Raw genomic sequence first — 27868 nt, 5'->3', positions numbered from 1 at the left:
TTATTTTTTTGTAATGTTTTTAGAGGGAGACCGTTCATAATGATAACAGAACTACAATACATATTTTTTTATTTCATTAATTTCTATACAATACTCATACATTTATAAATAATTGTGTTGATCATTAGAGATTCCGAAAATAGTTGGCGTTCTGTTTCATACAGTAAAGATTGCTAGAAAACCAGTGATGGAATTCAAGTTTGGAACCAGTGAAATGTACTTTTGAGATAATTCAGTAAGAACAACCCATATAATAATTTGTTTGAATGTGTTTGGTGGTCTGAAGTTCATTTTTGGATATTACAATATTGCAAAAATAGTTTTTGTTTAATATAAAAAAACAAATCGTGATGAATGATTATTTTTTTTCCTCATCTGTGGGATCGCAGTCAGCACAGTGCCAAGAATATCCACGAATTTTTGGGGTCTTTTTTAATGGTGGATCTAAACACGTAAAGTGATAATGTTTATGACACTCATCGCATGTTACAGCATTCCCGCTAGAACCCACATCCTTACAAATACAACAGACAATACTTGAAGGTGATTGTATAATTGTTGCTGATTTAGAATTAGATAACTGTGAATTCCTTTTACCAGCTGTTTTCCTTGGGCTAGTTTTACGAGTAATAAGGGGTACTTTCATAACAGTTAAGTCCGGCTGATCAACCATTATTTCAGATTTGCTTCTCCCAGCAGAACTTTCCTCTACCAAAACTGGTGTTAGATCCTCCACAGTTTCTACAGATGTTGGTCGAGATGCTTCTTCAGCTGAACGCACCATATCCGCGGATACATAGAAAAACTGAGCCTCCGGCGTAACTTCGCCAGGCAATGGCAAAGTTTTAAATTTGATTTTTATTTTAGGAATGCTTTCTTGTGGGTTCTCTGTATCATGATCGTGTATTTTTTTCTTGCGCTTACGTTTATGCTCTTTGTTTGGTGATCTTTCGGTATCTGATGAAATATTGTGCTTGCTCCTATGCTTATCTTTTCGCTTTTGTTTCCTTCCTGATTTATTAGGATCTGAAGAATCTTCCATAGATGAGACGATGATGTTAGTGTTCAGCGGTAACGCCAAAGGGTCAGGATCAGGAGTTTGGATAGAATCCATATCTCGAGGTATTGTGACAGATGGTAATACCAGTAGCAAAGGTTCATCAGAGAGTGATGTATGGACTAATTGAGTTACTGAAATGATAATAAAGAATTTATAAGGTCAATGTTAACTCATTCCAATTTACTATAGAATCTTACTGTTTGGGGTTAATGCTGGAGAGTGAGCTTGTTGTGCTTGTGATTGGATTTTTTTCTTAATATTTTGTAGAGGAACGTAGCATTTACTTTTCTTCCCCAAAATGAACGTTGATGATACTTCCGTCTTGGGCGTAGTTTTGTCATTGGCATCATTTTTAATTGTATTTGAAAATGAATTGATTTGCTTATTTTTAGTTGTAGGGTTCTTTGTCAATTGTATATCTACCGACCGTCTTTTAGGTGGTTGGCCAGTATCACTTTCCGCCTCGGCTAGAGCAATAATTGAACCATCTTTGTTAAAACGTGTTCGCGATTTACGGGGTCCTTTTGGTATATCAGTAACACCTTCAGAATCTTCGGATTTATCGCATTCAGAACATTGCCAACCGTAGAGTTTAGACTTCTTTGGATGGCGTGTCAATGGCGGATTCAAACAGCTTAAATGGTAGTGTAATTTGCAAGTGTCACATTTCGCTAAAAGGTGCTGGTCAGTAGTGCGTTTGCATATACCACATTCAAATGTCTGCACGTTCAGCGTAGGTGTACTTGGTGCTGAAGACGCACCCCCACTAGCAATTGGAGAAGATTTAGCATGTGTGCTTAGCAGGCGTGTCGAGTCTACTTTTGTTCCAGGGGGACCAAGATGAGCCAAAGGGAATCCTACTCCCATTTTAAGAGCAGCTGCTGTGGGAACTGAAATCGGTCTGCTGGGAGGCGTTGATGCTGATTTATTAGATTCGTATTGCGCATGTCCGATATTAGATGGGTTGGGAAATATTTTGTTAGGACACATAAAGTTTATTTCGTTATGAAGTTGAGATATTGTAGAAATTAACGAGTCCTAGAAAAATCATACAATGCAAAGACATATGAAAACATTAGAATAAATAATAAATTATATTAATTGATTCCAACCATTAAACTAGATCTATTTATTTTTTTTTTAAGTTAAAATAGCGAAGGAAGCTAGTGATTTCTACAAAAAGTAAAATTTATATAGTTAAGTAGTTACGATTTATTTAAAGTTTAACTTACTTGTCTTGATTTTAAATCTTTATTCATATCTAGCCGTGAGTCATATGTGGTGCGAAGCAAATCTTGTTCTTTCGATAGACCCAGATTATTTTCTATCATGTCTGATAGCTGTAATTTAAGCTCATGCGTACGCGAAATTCTATCCAGATAGTAGCCAATAAATTCTACACTAAATGCTGGAGCTATATGCCATTTCTTACGTATATCAGTTAATGCAGCGATTTGTGCTTCTTGTCGCTCTAAAAGCTCCACATCAACTGCCATTATGTCTGCTTTCGCCAATAACCTTTTGCAAGCTGAAGCTGAAGTAGTCAATAGACGTGACATCTTTTGAGTTGGTACCCATGGATCGGGTTTCAGTTTTTTGCTTTGCGAATACTTAGATTGGTATTTCAAAAGTTTACGTTGAATACGTAACTGTGCCGGACAAGGGTCATCAAATTTTAAAAGTTTTTTATCCTTTTGCTTTTGTTGCATGTTTAGACGAAGATTATGATAATTTCTCTTTCGACGTTTTATCATCTCCTTTTCAGAATGTACTTTACAATGTGCAAAAAATGGATCTGCAGCGTCCGCTTCTTCATGATGTGCTTCTGTAAGAAATCCAGCAGTTTGGGCACACGTTACATGAAAATATGTTTTGCACATGCCAGCGTCACATCCAATACAAACTCCAGTGCGTGCAAAACGTGGAGTTTCACATAGAGAACATACCTTGGCCCCCCACTTGCTATAGGGCATTTCGAATAAAGTAACTGAAGATAACTGATCTACTTCTCCAAAAGCAACGCCAGGTATATAAAGGGCGCAAATTAAATGCACCCATTTCCCCACATCCGTTTCTTTATATATTCCACCTTTGTTGGGGCATAACTCACAAATCGGTTCGGAAACGCCGGCACGACAAGCTTCACAGAACCATGGTTCAGTAGAACATGTAGAGTTAGTGCTCGATATACTCACATTGTCATTCACACCGTAGCAGCCTTCATGTACAGACACCCCACAACCATCACACTCAATAATTTCATTTGAATCATCACTTCGATCCCCTAAACAAACACAACATATTGATTTAACAGGCAATTTAGATTCAGTGTATTTATTTGTCTCCAGATTCTGTAGAACTTTGGATATTTCATTACAACCCATAAATTCGGTATTGGAGAAGTCATCAATTTCATTTTGTTTTATATTTTGATGAGAGTTATCACTATATTGCTCATTATACAAATCATCGGAATCACTTTCATTTTCTTCACTACTATTTTCAGAGGAATTGCCTTCATCATTTGTATCACGATCTTCCTCACTGTCATGATCTTCTATACGAAAATCACTATCCGATGAACTTTCACCCAAATCAAAATCTAAAAGAGCTTGTGTAGTCATTTTTGGCTGCCTCATTCGTTTTAAGGACATTTTAATTTAATCGAAATTAAATACACTCAATATAAAACGAACGTTTTGACCTCAGTATATACAGTAGAAAACCTTTGTATTGTTTACATTAATTTTCATCTTTTAACACACCACCGAGGAGTACTTGGGTTGTGTGCTACGCTTTTTTTGCTACAATTGTGGTAATTAGGGTGTTGTGCTAGCATTTAATATTCACAAAACTTCTAAAGTCCGATGAACTGTACTTAAATAATTATTAAATAAAATTAATTTTTTTATTATTATTGGAATTATTTTAAATTATTTCGGATATTTATTCAATTTTATGGTGGCATTAAGTGTTATTTATTGATAAATTAGTTATATTTTATGTACAAGTGTATAACGCGTTTCAACTAATTTTTAAATATTGTATTAAAAAAATAGATGTCTGGGTTTGTGACACTGTATTTGGCGCTTTCAAATTTTAAAAGATTTAATATTACTATTAAACAATTTAAATAATTTTCACTAAATAACCTTGAAAGAGTATGTTTGTCTGGTTCAAGATAGTTCTTGGCAAACTTTTCAAGCATTGGCAATGTCTTCCATAGATAGTCAGCAATCTATTAGACATTGTATGGAAATTTATATAATTGAAAACGATTTCCTTCAGAGAAATTCATTTTCATATTTATATGGTTATATGTATAATGAATATTTTAAAATGCACAATTGTTTGCTGTCTTTAACATTATTCGAGAAAGGGTAGATCTCTGAAGACGCCTATACTTTTACAAAATAAAAATTATAGTATTCGTCAAACTTAGTAAAAGCTCTTGAGCCTTTTATAAATTTCATAAAAAACTTGAATTAGTATTAAATGACGATTTTGATTCTTGTTACCTTGGACCCGATGGTTTAAAATACCTATTCAATAGGATCATGACATATTTTGTTTTAAAAATGTTTAATAAGTGGCGACCACGTATCGTTTCAAGCTCATAAAGCTTTTATGTACTTCCAAGCTTTGCAATTCAAAGCCTTTTAAATATAAATATTTGTAAATAATTTAAGTAAAAACAACAAAAAAGCAATTTTTTAATTTTGTGTCAGTAAAGTTTAAATAAATGTGGCCAAAAATAACTTACCACAGAGAAGTACTTGTATAAGAGCTGTATTTTATTCTCACCACTTATAAAATATCTCATCTATATTAAATAAATTTTTTGCAATAATATGGCACACGTAGATGTTAAGATCTTCTATAAGTGAAGAGTATAAGTGAAATATAGCATAAATAAATAATTTCGCTTTATATAAGATAACTATATATACAATATTTGCTATTTTAAGACTAAAGTTTTACTAAAATTAAGTACTCTATATATACAGCAGTGTGTTTTTCCAAGATGGCGGCTATCTTACCACCGAAAATTCCCCACGAATAAGATTTTCTACTGTAAATACTGTGGGTTTGACTAACATAAACGATAATTTAAAATCTAAAAAATTAATCCATCCAATAATAGAGTTGCGCGTTTTCATGTTATCGAAAAGAGCTGCCAGGTTCGACGATATTCAATGATAAGCATTAAGAAAACTCATCCCTGCAAAAGGAGTAGAGTTACTTAATTTATGATGTATTCGTTCCCAGTAAAATAGCTCATATTTTATTGGTCTTTTTGTTCTAGCAGAAGAAAAAAATTTACAATTTCTCCTCTTTTACGGCATGTCGGTGTGATTATCTTGCTCGATCTCTCTCATTGATTTTGGTGCAAATCCTGCATATGTCTTTCAGCTCTAATTTTTCTTTATTTTGAAAAGGCATATGCCAATCTGTGGTTATCAGAGCCCTCTGCAGTAGTTTTTTATTTAATCAGCCATCATCGGTTGAGATTGTTCGATTTATCCTTTTCAAAGTCACCCCTTTGACACAGGAAGTAAATGTATTTGTTGGGTCACGGTTTCGTTACTTATGGTATTTTATATTTTTAATAATTATTATTACTTAATTTTTTAAATATTAGCATTTCAGTAGAAAGTAAACTTTCATTTTTACAAACGTTTATGCGGCTATCATGTATACAGTGACAAAATTTACATATTTTACATATAAAGTTAATATTAATTATTAAAATTTTATAATTTACAATTTCTCAAAAGTTTTAAGTATGGTTTTTTTTAATTTCACTACTATTACGATCGTTACATATATTCGTACTTCCATTTGTATATAGACTGTACATTTAGATTAATAAATTTAGTGGTATTGCGAACGTTTAAAATTTATAAATTAACAATCATAATATTGAAAATGATAGATTGTAAGCTTAGCATAGTCAAATCAGAAGCAGGATAAACAACTTCTGCGTTTTTTATTTTTGTCGAGCTCTGTTATTATGTTAACTATCCATTGTGTAGATGCAAGGGTTTAGCACGTCGAAAATAAGTAGTGAAACTGCTACTCCAAAAGCCGATGTAATTTGTTGTACATCATACGATGCCTGAAAAATTTGTATAGTTGGTTAGAAATAATTAAAATATCTATATTCGTAGAACCAACCTTGTTATTTGCCGGTTACGTTGTGCGATTTTGACTTTTGTTTTGAATTAGAAAATGTATTATTTGTTGTTGCTGCTACACTTGTTACACCATGTGGCGATTATCCACCAATATTAGCTGTCATCGATTGGATAACTGCTATAGACAAGCCAATCGAACAAACTTTCCAACTTTTCACACGAACTGACATGCATTGAAATCGAATTGCCTATACTTGGTCGCACTGAACTCTTCTACCACCGTCAATGTCTTACGTTTTCTACAATAAATTTAATTTTAATTAAAATTTTTTATTCAATAAATTCAATACAAATATACTTACGATTTGTCTTCGCCTGCCATTTTCAATTTCAAATTTGAGTATAACAATTTTTATTATTTTGACAGTAATTTGTCCTTTCGAGCCGTTCACATTAGTTAAATGATTCTAAAATGTGTAAAACAAAACTTGGTAGCACTCAGCACGCGGCGAAAGAATTTTTAATGAGGTATTGGCATACTCTCCTGCACGAATTCAACTAGATAACTTTGTTGTTGCTTTCACATGTAAAATTTTTGACAGGCGAGCAGCGCCCTCAGATACCGAGCAGAGAAGTGACCAATCGATGGCAGCTATTATAAGCATGGGAATATGAATACCAACCCTGTTAAATACTAAGAATATCAAAATTATTGTTGTTTTTGTTTTGCAATTAAATTCGTTTCCATAATACCTGTTGTTGTAGGATATTTTGTGTTGTATTTCTAGGTGCATGTTTTTTGTTACTTCCTGACACAAAGGACTACAAGTGCTGCTTCCATCATACATCGAATTCTATTGGAATTTGTATTGTACGATTGATGAGCGATTGCCGTTGTATGTCTTGAAGAACTGCTGGTAGGATTCCCCGCACCCATACCAAGTATAGCTACCTTCCTATATGGGAGTATATGGGTGGTATCCAGCTTAAGCTTTAGTTTTTCTTCCGAAGTTTGCAAATATCTGAAAAGGATAATAAAAAGAAAGAAGTATATTCTAAAATAAGATTTGGGGAAACTTTAGTATACTATCCCAGGCTTTCGGTAATAAAATGGTTATCGTTGGAAAGAGGAGGTTCTCCAGATTAAGAATATATATACATATAGCTGCAGCTGACTTATAGTTTTCGAGATATTCGCACTTAAAGGTGAAAAAAGTGCTACTTTTATCTTGAATTTTCACAATATATACTGAATATTTTATTAATATTATGCACTTATTTTACACTTACACTTCACCACATTGTTTCTGCATATTTATTTTATAAAATTTATCACGAAAATAGCTGTAAATAAGTATTTAACATTTTACACAAATCTTCGTTTAAAAAATAGCAAAAAGGGTTGCAGCTTGACAAGTAATAAGTGTTGCCATATCAGATATTTTGCAAACGAATGAGAAGAACCAAAATAAATAAATACCCCAAATGCAGAAAACAAATGCCCTATTAAAAGATTATTTAAAGATAATATAAGAAAGTTTATGATATTCACTCTATGTACTATAAGTAAGGGAAATGAAAAGTTCTTTCGTGTAGAAATACTTTCCGCATTGGCGGCCTTCGGCCGCGCTTCAAAAAAATAACCCTGGTCGAGCCAACACCGGGAGTTATCAAAGAGGGGGAATTGAAATACTCTTTCGTGTAGAACTACTTTCCGCATTGGCGGCCTTCGGCCGCGCTTCAAAAAAATAACCCTGGTCGAGCCAACACCGGGAGTTGTCAAAGAGGGGGAATTGAAATATTATTTCGTGTAGAAATACTTTCGGCATTGGGGGCCTTCGGCCGCGCTTCAAAAAAATAACCCCGGTCGGGCAATCACCGGGGGTTATCAAAGAAAAGGTAATACCGAAAGACTTTGCATTAGTCATAACACCATTATAGTTTGGTTTGGGGTATAATCCTTCTTTTTTCTGTTTATTTTTATTCTTTTGATTTTTGCGAAATATTTGATGTGGCAACACTGATTACTTGTCAACCTGCAACCCTTTTTGCTATTTTTTAAACGAAGATTTGTGTAAAATGTTAAATATTAATTTACAGCCATTTTCGTCATAATTTTTATAAAATAAATATGCAGAAACAAGGTGGTGAAGTGTAAGTGTAAAATAAGTGCAGAATATTAATAAAATATTCAGTATATATTGTGAAAATTCAAGATAAAAAAGCACTTTTTTCAACTTTAAGTGCGAATATTTCGAAAACTATAAGTCAGCTGCAGCTATATGTATATATATTCTTAATCTGGAGAACCTCCTCTTTCCAACAAAACCCTTTTTTACCAAAAGCCTGGGATAGTATACTAAAGCCGACCCTAAGGTTTTATGTTTCGTATACACATATAAATAGTTTGATATTATCAACTCACCCATCTGCCTAAAGTGGCATAATCCTTGTTCTGCTTCTCTTTTGAGTTTTGCATGTACGCACCAGATGTGTGTTGCAGTTCGCTTTGCCTTCCGAGACCATTTTCTGCAGTTATATTCCTTTAAAATACGCTGCAGCACCCAGTCAAACATAGTACCGCTCTGTACAGAGAAAATTTTTCTAAAAATAAAAAAATATCAATAACAAATTATCAATACGCACTAACATCCACTCACTTCAAATTTTATTTTCATATGAATGACGGCCATGGCGGAGATTTTGATCGATTCATTGTAGTGCTGAACACAAAGACGACGACACGACACGAACATTTTGAACGTTTTGAACATTTTGAAGACGGCAGCGACATATCAAACAGCAATTTCATTGTTGCCGTACTAACATCTTTCATTTCAATAAAATTTACATATTTAGTTTAAAGTGAAATTATTTACGCAAAAAATGTAAACATTGGCGATTTATTTGTTTTAAATAATCGATTGTTATTATAAATGATATATCAAAGCTATTTTACGTTTCTACTGGCAAAATGACGTCATACTTGGGAGAACTTTGAATAATTTTACATTTCACATGTAGCTCTACAGCGGCCATTGTCGTCGGCAAAATTAGAAACATTTCTAATTTGGCGACAACGACAACTACAAGCTTGTTGTCGCGTAGTCGTGCTGTTGTCAAAAAATCTGTGCCCTTAAGAACGCGTGTATTTTAATATTTGACAGATGTCGCTCGTCGCTTGTCGTCTTCTATGTGTTCAACACATGTAGTACGTACATCTCTCTCTTGGATATAAAAAAATTAGGGTTAATAATGTTGCCACTCTAACTACAGAGATTGCCATTTAACTATAAAAAGTTACTACTGTGTATGTGTTGGTAAAAGCTGAAAAACTTTGCATATGTAGTGGTGTATGAGTTAACTCCGTCTTGTAGGAAAGTTACTATTGTGTATGTGTTGGTAAAAGCTCAGACTATTCACAATGGTAAAAACGACTCAAAGGACAAATTTTTGACAAAAATGACAACACAGAGATACATATTTAACATGAGTAACATTATATAAGTGCTGCCGGACTGGCAGCACGATACTGTTCTAATAAGAGAGTTGTCGAGTAAAGGACAGTGAGAAAGTTGTCGAGTAAAGTATGAGTAATAAAGTGTAAAGTTGTTTGAATTAGAAATAAAGAAATTAGGTAGAAGCAAATTACAATATAGCAGTGACAGTGAGCAGCTGTTAAGTGTTATATCTATAGCTGTCATTGATTGGTCACTTCTCTGTTCGCTATCTTTGGGCGCTGCTCGTCTGTCAAAAAATTTACATGTGTAAGCAACAACATAGTTATCTATTTGAATTCGTACAGGAGAGTATGCGAATACCTCATTAAAAATGCTATCACCGCTTGCTGAATGCTGCCAAATTTAGTTTTACATATGTATACTATTCACAATGGTAAAAACGACTCAAAGGGCAAATTTTAGACAAAAATGACAATACATGGATATGTTTGTTGTTTTTACTTTGAAATACATTTTAATTTATTAAATAACACGTAAAGCGTAGACGCAGCTAGAAACAAAGGGATACAAAAATATTTTTGTGCATATTTAAGTATATCTCCACCTAAGAAAATTGTTCAGCACTATTGCGCATGCTTAAGAGCTGTCCTGTCCTGTCTGTTTGAATTATAGGATAGTGCGTTCTTTTGGCTTCTCTATAACGCTTAGCCAATCGATGACATTGTGCGTAACAAAATAGTGTAAACAGAAAAGGCTTGAAACAAGAGCAAAACTTTATATACGTGCGCCAGCCACCAATTGATTGAAGTTAGTAGCAGCGCAGCCGTTCGAAAGAATCCCAGCAAGTCATGGGTACTGAAACTCCAACATATTCAAAGAAATTATAATAACAATATATATATGTATACACACATATGCAACAAAGGGCAAAATGTGCATAAACATTTAACTCAACTCTTCTCTCGTACAGCACTCTGAATGATAGAAAGAAACAACCAAAGTTCTCGTGTTTGAACAAGTTTTGTTTTGAGTCATGGCTGCTTGTGAAGTATTATTTTGCGTGTTTTATTTAAATCAGTGATCTGCAGCCTAATTAAAGTGTAACTTATTAAAGCACGCATTTTTAAAGAAGTAAAACGTAAAATAAAAGTTTTCTAAAGCGAAAATATGGAATTGAAGAGGGCGATACTGTAATATTTCATTGCACTGTCAATTCAAAGCACGCAATAGAAGCTACGCCAACAATGGTCAACATCAATGGCGAAACCATTGAATACGTAAATAATTGTTGAATATAATAATATTATCTTGCCTTAAATTCTAAAATTTTCCATACAGATATTTCAAAACTCATACGGCGCGTTAAAGGTACGCAACCTAATTGGTGTCATTTATGGCAGGAGCGTAGAACTTTTGAATCGATGGAATATGTGCTGCAAGCAAATCCAGAACTATGGATGCAAACTCTGCTACATCGAACACAACTCATTTACACACCAGATATTGGGTTTAATGTCACTTTTTTACGTGCAATTAAACCTTTTGCTCAACACAAGCCCGGGAAGAACTGAAACGACATGGCTTAGGTGCATTTGTAACCGTTTATTATCTCGACGTGTGTAAACTGGGTTTTGCCAATAAGCTAGAGGGCAAAGCAGTTGCAGTATTTTTAGAATTACCGGCCCCTCAGTTGGCCGTGCAATTAAACCTTTTGCTCAACAAGAGCCCGGGAAGAACAGAAACGACATGGCTTAGGTGCATTTGTAACCGTTTATTATCTCGACGTGTGTAAACTGGGTTTTGCCAATAAGCTAGAGGGCAAAGCAGTTGCAGTATTTTTAGAATTACCGGCCCCTCAGTTGGCCGTGCCATTAGCAGCTAAAACTCAGAAATTAAAGGGTAAATTTAAGTGAATGTTTGTGATCATAGAAATTTAAAAACTTCTTGTATGTTCAATTAGGAGGACTTTTTTGATTCATTTTCACCTTATATTGAGCAATCATAACGTTGTTGTATCGCTTTACAAGGACATGGATTCACCGAAATTAGTTCAATGGAAATACTACAGCAAGAGCATGGATGTTAAGACTAGAACGTTGCCAGTGCTAGATTTAGAATTCCTGAAACATAAGGTAATTATTACCAACTTTTATGTTGTAAAATTCTAATTTTACTTTATATTTTATAGAAACTCAGAAAATGGACGAATCTAGTACTAATGAAATTAATGAAAGAACAGATCTTCCAAATCTCCTAAAGAAACCAAAATAGTCCTCACATAATGTGCGCATCTTACACTTCCAAGCCGCTCGGGGTATTTGACATTTGCCACTTTTCCTCCAGCCTTTGTCAAATAGCAAAAATTTTTCAAATATTCAATACGTTTTACATATGTATATAGTGTAGTACGATAATACATTTATAAAGTAAATATAATAATAAGCACCTAAATAGCATGATATTTTAAATAAATATGAAATATAATTAATGATTTTGTTATTAAATTCTAATTTGGGATTTTGGTAGAACTAACCGAAAATAGCGGGTATAGTTTCTGGGCTTTTGTGGGTCGCAGCACTGAAAGAGCACGTGGAGTTTTCGTTCGCAGTTTTGGGTCTTTCACCCGTAATAGTACCAAGAACAGTACTGAAAGTGGCCATGTAGTTTTGGGTCTTTCATCCGTGATTGTACCAATACCATTCCCCAAATTGTGCAAGAGGTATATATACATTGCTAAATGATGAATGTAATGTGCAAGAAAGGGATGAACGATCACACGTACACAAGAGTTTCGGGTACTATTGTCATTTCGCCCTTAAGAATGGCATAGAAACTTTCATTGAAACTGCGGCTACCGCTCCCTGGCATTTCACCGGAGAATTCGCCGGTACCTGTCTTGCAGGGAATTTGCTTCGGCCGCGCTTAAAAAAATAACCCTCATCGATCCAACACCGGGATGTTCAAATCCTTTCGCGTTAAATTTTCTAACACGGTTCATGTATTTCGGGTATATTCCTTCTTTTTTATTCATTTTTATTCTTTTGATTTGTTTGCCAAATAATAGGATATGGCAACACTTTACCAACACAATATATTTTTAAGCGAATATATGAAATAAGTGTTTTATTTGTACATTAAATTAGCTATTAGCTCGTGGTGATCAAATAAAACACGGCTAATGTTATTTTTCTACGTTTATACACAAAAGTGTGGTTTGATTCATGTGCATATGCAGGATGTGACAAACACATGGCTTGTACAATGACGCAAAACTGCGAACGAAAACTACATGTGCACTTCCAGTACTGTTCTTGGTACTCTCACGGATGTAAGACCCAAAACTGCGAACTAAAACTGCACGTGCACTTTCAGTACAGCGACCCACAAAAGCCCTGAAACTATACCCGCTATTTTCGGTTAGTTCTGCCAAAACCCCAAATGAGAATTTAATAACAAAATCATGAATTATATCACATATTTATTGAAAATTTTATGCCATTTAGGTGCTTATTATTATATTACTTTATACATGTATTATCGTACTACACTATATACACACATATGTAAAACGTATTGAATAGTTGAACAATTTTTGTTTTTTGGACAAAGGCTAGAGGAAGAGTGGCAAATGTCAAATAACCCGTGCGGCCTGGAAGTGTAAACTGCGCACATTATGTGAGGACTCATCCAATTTCTGGGAGGAAAGTTTCTATAAATTATAAAGTAAAATTTGAATTTTAACTACATAAAAGTTGGTAATAATTACCTTATGTTTCAAGAATTCTAAATATAGCACGGGCAACGTTCTAGTCTTATCATACATGCTCTTGCTGTAGTATTTCCATTGAATTGATTTCGGTGAATCCATGTACTTGTAAAGCGATACAACAACGTTATGATTTCTGTGTTTCAGCTGCTAGTATGGCCAACTGAGGTGCCGGTAAGTCCAAAAATACTGCAAGATGATAAACGGTTACAAAAGCACCTAAACCATGTCGTTCCAATTCTCGTGCTTGTGTTGACCAACAGGTTTAATTGCACATAAAAAAGTGACATTAAACCTAATATCTGGTGTGTAAATGATTTGTGTTCCATGTAGCATCGTGTTCATCCATAGTTCTGGATTTGCTTGCAGCACATATTCCATCGCTTCGAAAGTTCTACGCTGCTACCATAAGTGACACCAATAAGTTTGGGTACCTTTAACACGCCATATGAGGTTTGAAATATCTGTATGGAAAATTAATTAGAATTTAAGGAAAGATAATATTATTATATATATATATATATATATATTTGGCGTAGAAACCGCTTAAGCAATTATAGCCGAATACACCAGAGCGCGCCACTCGTTCCTCCTTTTTGCTTTTTGGCGCCAACTGGAAACACCAAGTGAAGCCAGGTCACTTTGCACTTGGTCTTTCCACCGGAGTGGATGTCGTCCTCTTCCGCGGCTTCCTCCAGCGGGTACTGCATCGAACACTTTCAGAGCTGGAGTGTTTTCATCCATTCGTACAACATGACCTAGCCAGCGTAGCCGCTGTCTTTTTACTCGCTGAACTATGTCAATGTCGTCGTATAAATCGTACAGCTCATCGTTCCATCGTCTGCGGTATTCGCCGTTGCCAATGTTCAGAGGACCATACATCTTACGCAAAACCTTTCTCTCGAAAACCCCAAGAGTCGTCTCATCGGATGTTGTCATCGTCCACGCTTCGGCGCCATTCATCAGGACGGGAATAATGAGCGACTTGTAGAGTTTGATTTTTGTTCGTCGAGAGAGGACTTTATTTGCAATTGCCTACTCAGTCCAAAGTAACACCTGTTGGCAAAAATAGTAACACCTTATCGAATTGACAGTGCGTTGAAGTATTACTGTATCGCCCTCTTCAATTCCATATCTTGGCTTTAGAATACTTTTTTTTACGTTTTACTTATTTAAAAATGCGTGCTTCAATAATTTAAACTTTAATTAGGCTGCAGATCACTGATTTAAATAAAACACGGGATATAATACTCCACAAGCAGCCATGATATAGCTCAAAACAAAACTTGGTCAAACACACGAGAACTTTGGTTGTTTCTTTCTCTCATTTATCGTGCTGTACGAGAGAAGAGTTGAGGTAAATATTTATGCACATTTGGCCCTTTGTTTCATATGTGTGGATGTAGTGGTGTTACTAAAATTTCTTTGAATGTGTTGGAGTTTCAGTACCCATGACTTGCTGGGATTAGACATGATACGAAACTCTTTGGTTTGAGAGAGTCAAAATCCACATTTTTTATCATTTGTCAATGACGTCACTACCGAAAAAATTTAATTTTTTAATTTCATTTTAGAAATAACTTTTGTATTTTCCATTTTAGACATTAGTTTTAAATGCTCTGTTCCGCCTAGTTCAATTTCTTATATATACTACCTTAAATATACTTATATACTAATTATAAATAAGTCACTAGGTAAAAATATGATTTTTTAAAAATTCATGCAACAAAATATATTAATTTATTTACTCAAAATATATATTAAAGATATGTATATATTAATTAGATTTCATTTTTAACAGCTAATAAAAAAATAGTTTCCCACAATTTAATATCAGTGTATTTCCCTAAAATTTTATTTCCAATTGATTTTGTCAATACTTTTACCGGTATTACTTCTGGCATACCGCCTTTTCTGTCAAAAATTCCTTAAACTCCTTCATGTCATCTTTGGCCGAAGGCTGCCAATGTAGAAAGGAGTTCAGCGCGAAAGAATTCTGAACAGCGCGGTGTTGGATCGATGATGGTTATTTTTTTGAAGAGCGTACGAAGGTCGCCAATGCAGAAAGAGTTCAACGCGAAAGAACTTGACTGGGACTTCCAGAGTTGACCAAGATTATTTTTAAGCTCAAATTCAGAAAATCGTTATAAGCGAAAAACTAATGATGTCATGGAGGGTATAACACTCTATTTAACACTTACTTTTCTTTAACGTGTCATTTAATTGTTGCTTTTTAAACAAGGTAACGCTTCTTTTTTTGTTTTGCTATTAATTTCATTGTTGGCAAACAAAGTGAAAACAATTAGAGTGCGATTAAGCGTGTAATTAAAAATTTTATTTATATAATTTAAATTATATTATAATTATTTTATTAATACGCTAATAAAATCAAAAAAGAAAAAAAAATAGTGCAACTTTAGCAGGTATGTTTTTATATATTACCCTTTTTTAGAAACACTTAGAAATATACATATATACATGTTAACGAGCAATCCACCAGTCGTGGTGTAGTACGTAGGCGTAAAGTGTTGTTAGTGGAAGAAATATGTGGAATATTGCCAAGGTCTTCGAACTGAGAAAGAGAAATGCATAACTTTTGCGGAAGAACAACATTTGGTATTGATAAAGAAATTGTGTCACGTACATAGATCGGCAATGGTGGTTTCCCTATCAGGTGGTATTGTGGGAACATTCAGATGTCGCAAAGGACAGGGCCTTCCCGAACCGCGATTTCAAGGTCCACGGGAACATGGTTTGAGAACACTAAAATTCCACTGACACAAATATTTTATCTCATGTTTTGTTATGCATCTCATTGGACGCAATCGGAGGTGCCAAAAAACAGTTTTGTGAGGGAACCAATTCTATGTAGCGCAACCATATGCGACTGGTTCAATTATTGCCGTGAAGCTGTAATGATATACCAAATTGACCAGCAGGATGCGCTAGATAAAATTGGCGGCCTGGCAAAATTGTCCAAATTGATGAAAGGAAATTTGGCAAACGGAAATATAATAAAGTTAATAATAAAAATACACAATATTATGCAATATATATAATATTTATTTCAGGCAGAAGAGTTGAAGGCCACTGGGTCTTGGGCATGATCGAAGATGGGAGTGACGATCTGCGTTTAGAAGTGTGCCCAGATATCGTCAAGTCAGCCGAGGTGCTCACACCCCTGATTAAAAAACATGTTGCGCCAGATACTGTTATTCAAACGGATTGCTGGAAAGCTTACGATTGCTTATCCAATCAAGGGTATGAGCACCGTCGAATTAATAATAGCGTCCCAGACAACCCCTTTGTGGCTGAGGACGGTATTTATACGCAACTTATTGAGTCCCAGTGGCGAGTAATAAAAAGGTTTTTTCGTGAAAGACAATTACAACAATTCTGAAAGTTTCGCAGATATGGTGGTTTAATACGTGTGGAGGAAAAACATTGAAAACAAACACGAAGATCCTCTTGTAAAGCTTATTGTATAAGCTTAAGTATATTTAAAAACCTTTATAACCTTATACTCATTTTCTATAGTTATAATTCATTCCTGTAACTGTGATTAATTCCATAAACACAATTAAACATACATATAAACTCTCAAACCGTTTTCTTTTATTAAATTCTATTCTTTATAGTGTATTTGTTTCCTGCCATTTGGGTGTTTTATTTATTTTGGTTGTTTTGATTCGTTTGGGGACTACTACACCTTCAATATATATCGTGATATTTGAATAGCGATCTATATTGAATATTGATGGATTACTTCGCGACTGCTAAATGTTCAATATATATTACGTCAATATCTATACGATGTTGTTAGTGTTTTCATAAGAAAAAATATTCAAAAAAATACATTTGTTTATTTTTTCGTACATTTTTTCATAAAATTTCGGAAGAAAACCTAAGAAAATCATGTTTAGCTATTGTTTCCGCTCCCACAGCAATTCATTATATGTATCCAATATTTAGACGTTATAAAAAACCTTTAGCAGATGAGTTGTATAGCCCTGGCAAAGATTCTATTGTAAACAGTATAATTCATGTTCATTTTTTAGAATAAAGTTAATTTTAAAATTTTGGCACTGTTCTATTTCACCAATTTGGACTTGCAAATCACAAAATATGCTACACATTCAATATTGATCTCGCGATCCACGATCCGCGATCTGGATTTCAAAATATTTAAATTTTTTGTGATATTGATCGTGATCCATCAATATTGCATGCTAACCGTTCAATAAATATCGCGATACAGGAAATTGATAGAATTTAATAAAAATTAAAATGCTTATTTTAAGCAAATTTTGTTATATTTAATAGAAAATAAAAACGAAAAAAAATGTAGTGAGGTGTGAGTGTATAATAAGTGCAAAATATAAATTAAAAATTCGATATATATCATGAAAATACATACGTGTTAAAATTTACCAATTTTTTAACTTTTTTTTTATTTTTATTAACCCAAACGATTACCCTCCTCCCGCCCAACCGACGCGTGGGGCGCAGTCCGCATACGAGCGGAATTTGCCGAGTCTAGAAAGGCAAGAGATTTTTAAGCGTCCGGTTCTCAAACTGCTCAGCTACAGAAAGAAACATTTCAACAGCTGAGATTTAAAAATTTATAAAAACAAAAAGTTAAAAATTTCTGAATATTATTTATTAAGAGAAGACAAAATAGTTTTTTTGATGCTAAATATTGAGTCAGATGGATCAAATGTGCTGGAATGCGAATTAAAATCATGACATATTCGGCAGAATGGTTCATTTAACTCAAAATTTGTTCTAGAAGATTTTAGAAATAATGGTCTAAACTGCCTGGATGAACGCAATGGGACATTAAACTTAATATCAGACAAAAGGAATGAACTACAAACTAAACCATTCAGAAGTTTTACCAGAAAAATTATACCTAGCATTTCTCTGCGACTAGTGAGTGTGGGTAGATTTATAAGTTTTAAACGACTAGTATACGGGGGAAGATTCAATCTTGAATCCCAATGTAAGTGGCCTAAAGCAAAAAGTAAAAATTGTTTTTGAACGGACTCAAGCTTATCAGAATGGGATTGATAGCTAGGATTCCATACCACAGAACCATACTCCAATATAGGCCTTACCAATGTTGTAAAAAGAATTTTAGTAATATACGGATCACTAAATTCTTTAGACCAACGTTTAACAAAGCTAAGAGCACCTTTAGCTTTTAAGACAATTGAATTTACATGAGAATTAAAATTTAGTTTAGGGTCCATATTAACTCCTAAATCAACAAAGCTAAAAACTTGCTCTAAACTGAAGTTATTTATTACATAGGGGGAAAGATCAACAGTTCTACGGGAAAAGCACATCGTTTTACATTTTTTAAGATTCAGTGGCATATCATTTTTGTGACACCAAGAAACTAAATTATTTAAATCCGATTGCAACTCAGTCCTTTCGTTATGAGAAGTATATGATTTAAAAAGTTTTACATCATCCGCATATAATAAAATTTCTGAAAACTTAATTACTGAAGGTATATCATTGATGAACAACAAGAACAGAATCGGGCCGAGATGACTACCCTGTGGAACCCCTGAAGTGACACTAATTGAATCGGATAATGTATTATTAAATAAAACTTGTTGTTTTCTGTTAGTAAGATATGAGGATACCCATTCAAGAAGTCTTTGTTGAAAACCAAGAAGATTCAGTTTTTGCAAAAGAATTGAGTGGTTTACTCTATCGAATGCTTTACTAAAGTCTGTATATATAACATCAGTATTCTTATTATCCCTAAAACCCATTGACACATGGTTTACAAATTCAAGCAAGTTAGTTACTGTAGATTTCCCTTTACAAAATCCATGCTGAGAGAATGAAATTAAAGGAGAGATTAAGAAAGTTATTTGGTCAGTGACAATAGCTTCAAAAAGTTTGGGTATAGCTGACATTTTAGCTATCCCCCTATAGTTCTCAACAGATGATCTAACTCCACTTTTATGCAAAGGTAATATAAAAGAGTTTTTCCACATTGACGGAAAAATACCTTGTTTAAGAGATAGGTTAAAAAGCTTAGTTAAGGGCAGATAGATATATTTTGCGCAATTTTTAAGAAAGCTTGAGGGAATCATATCAGGGCCATATTTAAACGTATCTTTTAACGTAACTAAATAATTTAAGACATCTGTTTCAGAAATAATTGGTGTATTAATTACAGTACTCGGACATAACACTTGATGATATGGCACATTCATAGGGTAGTTTGAACAATAATTGGATTTGAAGAATTCTGCAAACATATTAGAAATAATATAATTGTCACATGACATTGTTGATTTATATTTCATCGCGGACGGAAAATTTGAAATCCTGCGTTTGGAGTTAACGAAACCATAAAACAATTTCGGATTACGAATAATATTATTTTTTACTTTGATTATGTAGTTTTTATAACATTTTTTGTTAAGTTCCTCAAACTGACGACGCAATTTAGAATATTTTAAATAGTCAACAAGAGCTCCAGTTCTTTTATAAAGTTTAAAAGCACGAGCTTTTTTATTTTTTAATTTACATAGCTCATTCGAATACCACAAATTTGAACTTTTTCTTTTGATAATAAAACATTTCGGAACAAATCTTTCAAAAATATTAAAAATTGTTTCATTAAAATGTGATACATTTAATTCAATATTACCACTATAATCAGGCCAAGTCAATTTAGAAAGTTCACAATTAATCTTTTTGAAGTTAGCTTTCGCAAAGTTGAACCGATAACAAAGGTCCTGTTTGTTGCATACAAGTAATTCGTCTATGATTTCGATATTAATTTCCAAGGCAGGGTGATAAGAGTCCTCTCTCAACAAAGACCAAATCTAAGAATTTACCAAACTTGTTCGGAATTAAGTTAATTTGGTTAAGACCCATCCCAGACATTTCTTCCAAAAACTCATTAAAGCTTAAACGAGTGCAAAAAGGGGTAATGCAATCGTCAACAGATTTCCAAGATACACACGGTAAATTGAAATCGCCTAGAACAATTATGTAATCAGTATTCTTAGCAATTGAAAAAACATTATTTATTAAAGAAACATGCTGCGTATATACAGATAAGTCCGATTGAGGCGGAATATAAGATAAAGTCAGATAAATAGAACATTTATTAATACAAATTCGTATGCACTTAAATTCAATAAAGTCCGCATGAGGAACTTCTACTTCTTCAGATGGAATTGAAGAATGCACAGCAAATAGTACACCCCCCCCCCCCCCCCCGACTCTGTTCAGTCGATCGCATCTAAAGATTTGAAATTCACTATTTAATATTTCGTTATCAAAGATATGAGGTTTAAGCCAAGTTTCAGTAAAAGCGATGACTTTAAAATTACAATTAGTGCTGTTCAAATACAATTCTTTTAATTTTGTATTTAAACCCCTTACATTTTGATAGTGAATTTGTAATGAATTTTTTATAATTAGTTTTTTGAATCCGCGGCATTTTTTGGAATATGAGCAATTACAGTTTGTTTTTGTTGCTTTTGCTCGAATTCGCGCACGAAAGCACCAGGTGGCCAAAATGATTCATCAAGTAGCAATTGAAAATTAACAGCTGAAACGCCAATCTTGAAAGAAGATATGTTTCTTTCGTATTTAAAGTTAAATTTTCTGACATCAATATCAATATCGTTAATTTTTAATTTCGACGAGATGTAAAACTTTATATCTTCGATTGTAGTATCCGAAGCGAATCTCGAAACGAAAATAGATTTTCGTTGAGGTATTACTACCAAATTTTTTGCCACAAACTCAGAGTTAATAGGAGGCGGATCCTGAATAGTTTTCCGCTTAAGGTTATCGTTAATTGTTTTCGGAGGATTAAGCACTTTTGAAGAGGAAGGCTTCTCTCCTTGAGGGCAAGGAGATGAGAGATTAATAAGGTCTAATTTCACCGGTGACATACTTTTCACGGACAAAGTGGCAGGTTCCTCATTAGACGGACGTTTACGTTTTGATGAAGGCTTAGCATTATCATCTTGATCATTTAGGCATTTAAATGATTGAAACAACACTTCATAATGCTTAAATTTTTCTGTAAGGTTTTGAAGTTCTCGACCGATTTCTTTAAAATTATTGCGCGCCTGTTTAAAAACTTTAAATAATTCAATATCTGTCGGTCTACACTTTAAGCACGACCAGCGCAGACCCTTTCCATCGAGAATAGAATCTAAGATTCTACCTCTCAATCCAGCACATTTAAGATGGGCAAGCCCGTCACAAAGCCAACAAGAAACAAAACGATCAGAATCGCCTTTAATAGTACAATTCGGAAAATTGCAAGTCATTATGAAAAAAAAAAAAAAATTAAATTGAAGGAAAAAATAGAATAGTAAATAATAATAAAAATTAAAATATGATATAATAGTAAATAGAAAAACAATAATAGTTATACTGAATTAGCCGAGATCACAACCAATATAATAGTGAGCAGTTTGAGAAGCACTGAGCCACTTAAAAATAACACGCAAACAGCTGTGAGCAAAAATGAAAGAAAAAAAGACGAATCAAAAGAAAAAGAGCAAATTAAAACAAAAACAATATGCAATCGCACAAACAATTGCAAAGTAGGAAATAAAATTGATAATTGATAACAACAACAAATGATTTAAAAGACTCGGCACCAGAATTTAAGAAAATAGTTAAAATACAATTAAAATTTAAATATAACACAAAAGCAAATTAGCACAAATACTTAGCTTTAGATTACACTTATTAAAAGTAAAATTTCTTTAATTATATTAATAAATTTAAGCACAAATTCAAGAACCGAGAAAAAATTAAACTTCACAGTTTGACGTGTTGCCAGATTAAGCGCGAATGTTTCAAAAACTATAAATCTTCTGCTATAACCATATTAAGAATATATATAATCTGGAGGATGCTATACTAAAGTTTTCCCTCAAATATATATGTATATAAACATATCGCTTATTTACTTCAATAGTGCCACATCTCAAAATAGTCGATTTTTCAGGAGAGCGATTTAAAGATTTAAATATAGAACAAGTAAGGAAGGGATAAGTTCGGGTGTAACCGAACATTTTACACTCTCGCAATTTATTTATTTAACTTTATTTATATTATATAATACACAATTTGACCCACATATTCGTCATATATATGGTATAAAGTCCATTGAAAGTTGGAAACCATAATATTAGGTTAGAAGCACCGAGGTCCTCGTGTTCGATATATGGGGCCTTAAAAACCTATGGTCCGATTTCGGCGATTTTTAGAATAGGGCTGCCACACTATTAACATAGTATTTGTGCAAAGTTCTGCACCGATATCTTCACTAGTACTTACTTTATATATTGTAATGTAAACAATTCAGATTGTCTTCAAAGTTCTGGTATTTAGGAAGTAGGCGTGGTTGTGAACCGATTTGGCCTATTTTCACAACATATCATTGAGATGTAAGGAAACTATTACAAACCAAGTTTCATTGATATGGTTTTTGGTCCATAAGTGGGCGATGCCACGCCCATTTTCCATTTTGTAAAAAGATCTGAGTGCAGCTTCCATATGCCATTTCTTATGTGAAATTTAGTGTTTCTGACGTTTTTCGTTAGTGAGTTAACCCACTTTTTCACAATGGGCCACCAAAGGCTTAGGTGCGTCGTTTCGACAACCACATAACCTAACCTAACCTAACCCACTTTTAGTAATTTTCAACCTAACTTTTCTTTTCTTTTTGGACTGTATTAGGAAGTGGCTAAAAAAACGACTGCAGAAAGTTTGGTTTATATCGCTCTATTGGTTTCCGAGATATGTACAAAAAACCTATTTGGGGGCGGGGCCACGCCCACCTCCCCATAAAAATTACATGCACATATGCCCCTTCCTAGTGCGATCTTTCATACCAAATTTTATTTCCATAACTTTATTTATGGCTTAGTTATAGCACTTTATGTGTTTTCGGTTTTCGCCATTTTGTGGGCGTTTCATCAAGATATCTTAATTTTTACTCAAGTTACAGCTTGCACAGACGGACGGACAGACAGACATTCGGATTTGAACTCCACTCTTCACGCTGATAACTTTGGTATATATAACCCTATATCTAACTCGTTTAGTTTTGGGTGTTACAAACAACCGTTATGTGAACAAAACTATAATACTCTTAGCAACATTTGTTGCGAGAGTATAAAAATGCCATCAGTTTATTGACAAATCTAGTAGTCTGTAATATATTAAAGACAATATTGAGCATAAATGGACCAAATAGAGTGTACTAATGCTTTTTCTTGGACATAAACGTGACCAACTTTTAGTTATGTCGTTATTTGTGAAAAATATAAATCTATTTCGTCGTCATAAGTCAAATGTGTCGTTTTTGCTGAAAAAGCAATATGAAAAATTTAATTAATTTTCCACCAATATCGTTATAATACAAAATGTGTCGTTCTTTCTGAAAAGAAAATCTAATTCTCCTTATCACAATATGTGTTGGAACACCAAATAGTCGTTATTTCGTAAAAATAATTATAACTAATTTTGGCACAAATGGAATGTGTCATCGTTGTGGTTAAAAAATAATGCAACAGAACAAGTTTAATAACGGCACATTTTTATTTCACGGTTTATTTTCCTACGCATCGGAATGAAATTTTTATACAATATGGACGATGAAATTGCACACATTTCTGCATACTCAACTCAAAAATCGTGTTGTTGAGTTATGACACTATTCAAGTAAATGAGCGATATGTATATATATTGTAACGGATTTCCAAAATCTGTCGTTTACTCCAAAACTCTACCCTGAGTTCGATCACTGGATTGTCAAATAAAAGTCACACTTTAATGGCTATACACTAAACTTTATTTCGAATCCCTTATAACGTAACACTTTATTACTTATTACTCTACTTTTCAACTCTAACTTATAGTTTGTTTACTCGATTGTTGATTCTAGATTGTTCTGGTACCATTTTCGTTACAACATTTAAAAAGTTATTTCAGTTACTTTATTTACAAATATCTAATGTCAGTAATGTTTTTTTTTTCAAACTAGCATATATTATCGGGCTAAGATTTATAACTTGTGGAGACTCCAACTAATTAATAATTCTTATCGTTGATTTGAAATGTAAACAGATGACGATATACGCAACTAAGTTCTGTATATTATTACATGTGATTGTGTCTAATATTAATTTAGGTGTTTTGTATATTTTGAATTATGCAAGAACATATTTGATTTAGATGTACTTAGAATAATCGTGTTTACAACAATTAATATATTTAAGAAAGAAAGGAAATGTACCGGGTTTGGTCGGCAAAGTGGACAAGTGCACAAAATGTACAATTGATGCTTACAAAATGTGCACAGAGGTTTGATTTTTGTCGAAAGTATTCTCTGCTAAAAGTTTCGGTTGAAAATAAAGTGTTTGGTAAGTTCCTGCCGTCTAAAAAATGTATTGTTAAAATTCTTATGATGAATGTAAATATAAATTGATCCTTAAAAAATCAAATTTCCGAACATTTCATCCAGTATGTTGTTAGTGTATAATAAGTGAAAAAATGACAAATAAACTATTAAAATTTTTAAATTAAAATGCGAATATATATCGAAAACTATACGTTTCTGGGGTATATAATTATTTATATAGAGTCTTAGTCTAGAGAATCACATCTATCCAATCAAACCAATTTTAACACTGCAATCAAGGAAAGGTATATTATTATTTATTTTTTCTCTAACCGTATGATGAAAGATAAGCTATGCTTTCAAACAATCCCTTCAAATAACGATATCTGGTGCAACGTGCTTTTTAATTAGAGGAATGAGCAATTCTGCAGGTCGTTACTCCCGTCCTTGATAATTCCAAAAACCCAGTGTCCTTCCACTCTTCTGCCTAAAATAAAAATAAATAAATATATCTTATATATAAAAGAAAGTCGTGTTAGTTACACCATTGGGTCGGCTTTAGTATACAATCACAGGCTTTCGGTAATAAAATGAGTATCGTTGGAAAGAGGAGGTTCTCCAGAAGAATATATATATATAGCTGCAGCTGACTTATAGTTTTCGAGATATTCGCACTTAAAGATGAAAAAAGTACAACTTTTATCTCGAATTTTCACAATATATACTGAATATTTTATTAATATTATACACTTATTTTACACATACACTTCACCACATTGTTTCTGCATATTTATTTTATAAAATTTATCACGAAAATAGTTGTAAATAAGTATTTAACATTAATGTATATATATTCTTAATCTGGAGAACCTCCTCTTTCCAACGATACCCACTTTATTACCGAAAGCCTAGGAACGGCCCAACCGATTTGGCTTAATTTTAGTTTAGAGGTAGATTAGGACCGGTGGCAGGACATATGATAATTTTTATTTACATTCCGTGACGAAGAGAATAAACTGTGATATAAACAAGTAAGAAAAGGCTAAGTTCGGGCAATTTATTGATATATTCTTATTAAGATAACACACAATTTGACCCAATTTGGAAATCGTATAATTAGGTATATGAGAGGTAGGGAAAGTTATGGCCCGATTTTAACCATTTCTGGTACAGAGGCACACTATTAGAAGAAAAAGATTTCCTCTGAATTAAATTAAGATATCTGAGAGATTTACCGATATTTTCGTTGAAAAATTACCATAAGGCACTGAATTCTTCAAATTCGATATCCGGGGCAGTTATAGTCCGATTTCGACCATTTTTTCACAAGTAATGCCACTTATCATATACAGTATTTATGTACACTTTTATTTCGCTATCGCTAAGTGAAGGAATCAGATGGAATTCAAAAATGAGTTATATGGGAAGCTGTCGTAGTTGTGAGCCGATTTCAACCATTTTCCACACGTGTCATCAGGGTGTCAAGAAAATATTATATACCGAATTTCATTGAAATCTGTCGAGAAGTTCCTGAGATATGGTTTTTGATCAATAAGTGGGAGATGCCACACCCATTTTCCATTTTGTAAAAAAATCTGAGTGCAGCTTTCTTCTTTAAAATTTAGTGTTTCTGACGTTTTTCGTAAGTGAGTTAACGCACATTTAGTAATTTTCAACCTAACCTTTGTATTGGAGGTGGGCGTGTTTATTATCCGATTTCTTTAATTTTTGGACTGTATTAAGAAATGGCTAAAAAACGACAGCAGAAAGTTTGGTTTACATAGCTTTTTTGGTTTGCGAATTATGTACAAAAAACATATGTGGGGGAGTGGCCACGCCCACTACCTCAAAAAAATTATATCCAAATATGCCCCTTCATAGTGCGATTCTTTATACCAAATTTTATTTCTTTTCGAAAGCAACCCTCTCACGGTCCCAAGGAACATGTGTTCCAAGTTTCATTAAGATATCTCAATTTTTACTCAAGTTATCGCTTGCACGGACGGACGGACGGACAGACGGACAGACATCCGGATTTCAACTCCAATCGTCATCCTGATCATTTATATATATATATAACCCCATATCTAACTCTTTTATTTCTTGGTGACACAAACAACCGTTATGTAAACAAAACTATAATACTCTGTGCAACATGTTGCGAGAGTATAAAAACGCAACTCACATTTCATATAAAACGCAAATTTATTATTCAAATCATCAGAGTAAGCGTTCATTTCATAAAAATTTAAACAAAAAGAAAAACTGATTAAAGCAAAACCAAAATTTTTTCAGTCAAAATATTTTTATTTAATTTTATAAAAATGGAAAAACAAAACGCAACTGACAAAAAAAATAATGTTGTCTATACCAAAGTGTATTCAACAAAGTGAACTAAGTATTTGACATACCCTTGTTTGACAATAAAATAATAAACAATTCATGTATTTGTTTACATTAACCCGTCTTTTATATCTTGACCAATATAATATATATTGTTAAAATTCGTTGCAATTTGTCAGTTGGAGCACAAAACATCGGTAAATTGCTTTCATGAGTTGTTTTGCCCAACCAGAAAGTATTCGGCATTTTCATTTATTAATTTAAATAATATTTTTTTTTTTATTTGAAATTCGTTTACTTTTGAATGTCAAAATTTTAATTTTTGAATAAATGTAAAGCTCCAGTTACCGATGCTTGACTTGACTCAGCTTCGAAAAATTTGGTTTGGAAAACTTAGATGCAGTTATACTTCACACAACTTCAACTTCAGCTGTTATTATTATAATTTCTGGGTAGAGTTGCCAGATGTGCAGATTTAGCTTTAAAATTAAGTTTTTTTAAATTAAAATATCACCAAGATTGAAGATTTTAAAACTAGTATACAAAGAAATCTTCACTATTAGGAAATCTGTGAACACGTGAAGATTTTATGTTTGAAAGAAAACTCTTTAATAAATATATGAATATAGCTTTGAGCAGAATAGCATAAAAGAAACGTGCACGCGTAGTTTAGTTTTTCGATATTTGGAA

At 33.3% G+C, this 27868-nt stretch overlaps 2 protein-coding genes, 2 long non-coding RNA genes and 1 pseudogene across 5 annotated transcripts in view; 3 read left to right on the top strand and 2 right to left on the bottom strand.

Moving 5' to 3' along the window:
- Positions 1 to 27868, top strand: part of LOC105219240 (DNA-directed RNA polymerase, mitochondrial) — a 76336-nt gene that overhangs the window by 21898 nt on the left and 26570 nt on the right. The window contains exon 1 of one of the 2 annotated variants that reach the window (XM_011195239.3): positions 24549 to 24857. The exons of the other annotated variant lie outside the window; for it this stretch is intronic. Within the exon in view, the coding sequence (XP_011193541.1) occupies positions 24725 to 24857 (133 nt within the window). The 5' untranslated portion in view covers positions 24549 to 24724. Of the gene's footprint in view, positions 1 to 24548; positions 24858 to 27868 lie in introns of those variants that run through there. 2 annotated transcript variants of the gene reach the window in all.
- On the bottom strand, positions 53 to 3775 carry LOC105219241 (PHD finger protein 14). The gene is made up of 3 exons (XM_011195240.3): positions 2293 to 3775; positions 1258 to 2098; positions 53 to 1191 (listed from the first exon to the last, which is right to left on the bottom strand). The coding sequence occupies exons 1-3, from the start codon at positions 3712 to 3714 to the stop codon at positions 359 to 361; spliced, it is 3096 nt and encodes a 1031-aa protein (XP_011193542.2). The 5' UTR covers positions 3715 to 3775; the 3' UTR covers positions 53 to 358.
- On the bottom strand, positions 6054 to 6869 carry LOC128920153 (uncharacterized). Its single transcript, XR_008470276.1, has 3 exons — positions 6561 to 6869; positions 6239 to 6497; positions 6054 to 6179 (listed from the first exon to the last, which is right to left on the bottom strand). It is a non-coding gene; the product is annotated as an uncharacterized LOC128920153 (long non-coding RNA).
- On the top strand, positions 9817 to 12089 carry LOC128920150 (uncharacterized). The gene is made up of 4 exons (XR_008470272.1): positions 9817 to 10936; positions 10998 to 11558; positions 11620 to 11791; positions 11848 to 12089. It is a non-coding gene; the product is annotated as an uncharacterized LOC128920150 (long non-coding RNA).
- LOC114804875 (uncharacterized) lies at positions 13555 to 17885 on the top strand (annotated as a pseudogene).

This window comes from Zeugodacus cucurbitae, chromosome 3, assembly GCF_028554725.1.
Source record: "Zeugodacus cucurbitae isolate PBARC_wt_2022May chromosome 3, idZeuCucr1.2, whole genome shotgun sequence".
NCBI lineage: Eukaryota > Metazoa > Arthropoda > Insecta > Diptera > Tephritidae > Zeugodacus > Zeugodacus cucurbitae.
This window is presented reverse-complemented; position numbering and strand designations above follow the sequence as displayed.